General features: G+C 42.5%; 1 protein-coding gene across 2 annotated transcripts in view; it reads right to left on the reverse strand.

Annotated features, from left to right (window-relative positions):
• Window positions 1-2,081: 2,081 nt before the first annotated feature.
• The window catches only part of LOC106311013, a 1,182-nt gene continuing 924 nt past the window's right edge, over window positions 2,082-2,339 (reverse strand). Inside the window, exon 2 of one of the 2 annotated variants that reach the window (XM_013748243.1) lies at window positions 2,082-2,339. In XM_013748243.1, coding sequence (XP_013603697.1) covers window positions 2,251-2,339 — 89 coding nt within the window. In that variant the 3' untranslated portion in view covers window positions 2,082-2,250. The other variant, XM_013748242.1, reaches the window with a different exon arrangement.

Here is a 2,339-nt window from a genome sequence, read left to right on the forward strand (position 1 = left end):
CTCGAAAAATGCCCTATACTACCTGCATCACCAGAACTAGAGTTTCAGACCCTGGAAAGATCAAGGTAACGCCTTACGACGGAACAACCGATCCCAGGGCACACCTGCAAGCTTTCCGGATCGCAATGGGGAGAGACAAATTCAGAGAAAGCGAAAGAGATGCCGGCGAATGCCGCCTATTCGTCAAAAACCGCCAAGGAGCAGCGCTCGAATGGTTCTCTCGCCTGAAGCGGAATTCCATCAGAAGCTTTCACAAACTCGCCTCGAAGTTTCTCAAGCAATATTCTATGTTCATAGAGCGAGAAAACTCCGATGTCGATCTTTGGAGCATGTCCCAAGGAGAGGACGAACCTCTCGGCGACTTCATAAAACGATTTGAGATTGTCATGGCTGGACTACGGGAAATATGTGGGAACCAAAATTTGCACTGTCGATTTCTGTTTAAATAAGAAAAGTTAAGAAAACCCTAATTTCCCAGAGGTCCCGGATATATGCTAAACCACACGCCAAGCAATCTGAACACGAAATAAAGATGAGAAAAATAAGAAATCCTAAAAAGAGAGCAAAAAGAAGTCTTATTCCGAATTTGCGTATGAGCGTTTACAACAAGGTAGGAGCCTTGGCTACAAGAGCTGTCGGCGAGTTCCCTAGTTCTAATAACCTTAAGACTGCAGAACCTAGTTGAGTCGCAGCTCGAAATAACAAAAACGGAAAGTTGCCTAATTGCTCTAAGTGCTAAGTTTGCTCTGAAAAGTTTCTCTGTTGTGCATCTCGCCTAGGACTCCTTATATATTCTTTCAAGCTCGGTTTCAGCTTTTCCCTTCCTACCCTTAAGCCATCTTAAGTGAAAAATGGACATATTCCATTTTTTCCGATCTTCATTTTTATCCGCGGAAACTTAACATTTTTTCTGCGAAAACTTTTCTTTTATTTTTTTTTAAGTTTTTATAATAAAAACGTAAACCGCCATAGTATCTACGAGTTCATTCTTAAAGAATCGTAACTGGGCTTGCAGTCGCATTTTAGACCTCGTTGGACCGTCTCTCGACGTGAAACGTTTGTTACGATTTTCTTTTCGATAAACACAAGTTCTCGCGGTTTTTATCGTAAAGTTTCAACGGTAACTTTGATCGGAATGATGTGAGAAATGATATGGCTGCGGTACATGGGAGCTAGCATCGAGGAGCAGACGAGAATGCATGTATTTGGGTCGTAGCCGTTGATCGATGTCTGAGACAATTTGGCCGCTACGTAGCGACCGAACGAATGGTTTGGTCGGTCGCTACGTAGCGACCTACTCATTCGCAGGTCGGTCGCTACGTAGCGACCGACTCGTTCGCGGGTTGGTCACTACGTAGCGACCGACCGAGTAGCTTGGCCGGCCGGTCGCTACGTAACCACCAGCTTGTTCGCGGACCGGTCGCTACGTAGCGACCGACTCGTTCGCGGACCGGTCGCTACGAGGCGACCTTGTTTGGATCCTTTTCTGATGTTTTATTAACATGTTCTCGGACTACGGGTGTTTAGTTTCGACGAATCAACCGAGATTAGTTCAATATTTCACCGCAAAGTTCTTCATAAAGATTTCTTTACGAAGATTACGTTTCGTAAAAGTGTTAATACACTCCTAGGATGCTTCTCTGGTTGGAATGGGATAGATCCTTGTAAACAGAGAATCAAAGACTCAATTTGCTTCAAGGTTTGTGGAATGAATGGTGACACAAAGAGATGTGAGAGGTCTCTTTGATACTCCTAAGTGAATCCCTTGGATATTACACACCAAGACAATCACTCTTGTGGTTTTGTTAGATATGACACACTAACAAAGACTCAAGAACACTCAAATCTACAAGAAGACTTGCAGCCGTCAGAGAGAGACAAGAGTCTGAAAATAAAAGATTGGATAGTTCTATTAGGGTTTTCAGACACATATTTATAGAGAAGACAAGAAACAGGCTCCTTGGTCTCTAAATAGGCCTTAAAAATAAACCTTATAAAACCTTATAAGGGTTTTCAAGTCTGGCAGCTTAATTCTCAAGTCTTGCAGCTTAATTCTCAAGTCTGGCAGCATAATTCTGCCTCATGTCAACAAAGATAAATAATTAAAATAAAGTCTTGAACTGAGATCATCAAATGAGTGATAGGAAAGCAACATATGGCCTCATTAAAAACCTATCTTTGGAAAACCCAGTGGGACAAAACCAAAGATAGGGAAAAAGAGCACACATATGTTACTTGCTCATTTGATGTCTATCTTGGAGATGAGATGGCTTGAATTCTGGCAAGTGTGTCTTGGTTGATCAAGCTTCTTCCAAGACTCTCTTCTTGCTTCAGTGATG

This window comes from Brassica oleracea, chromosome C8, assembly GCF_000695525.1.
Source record: "Brassica oleracea var. oleracea cultivar TO1000 chromosome C8, BOL, whole genome shotgun sequence".
Lineage (NCBI taxonomy): Eukaryota > Viridiplantae > Streptophyta > Magnoliopsida > Brassicales > Brassicaceae > Brassica > Brassica oleracea.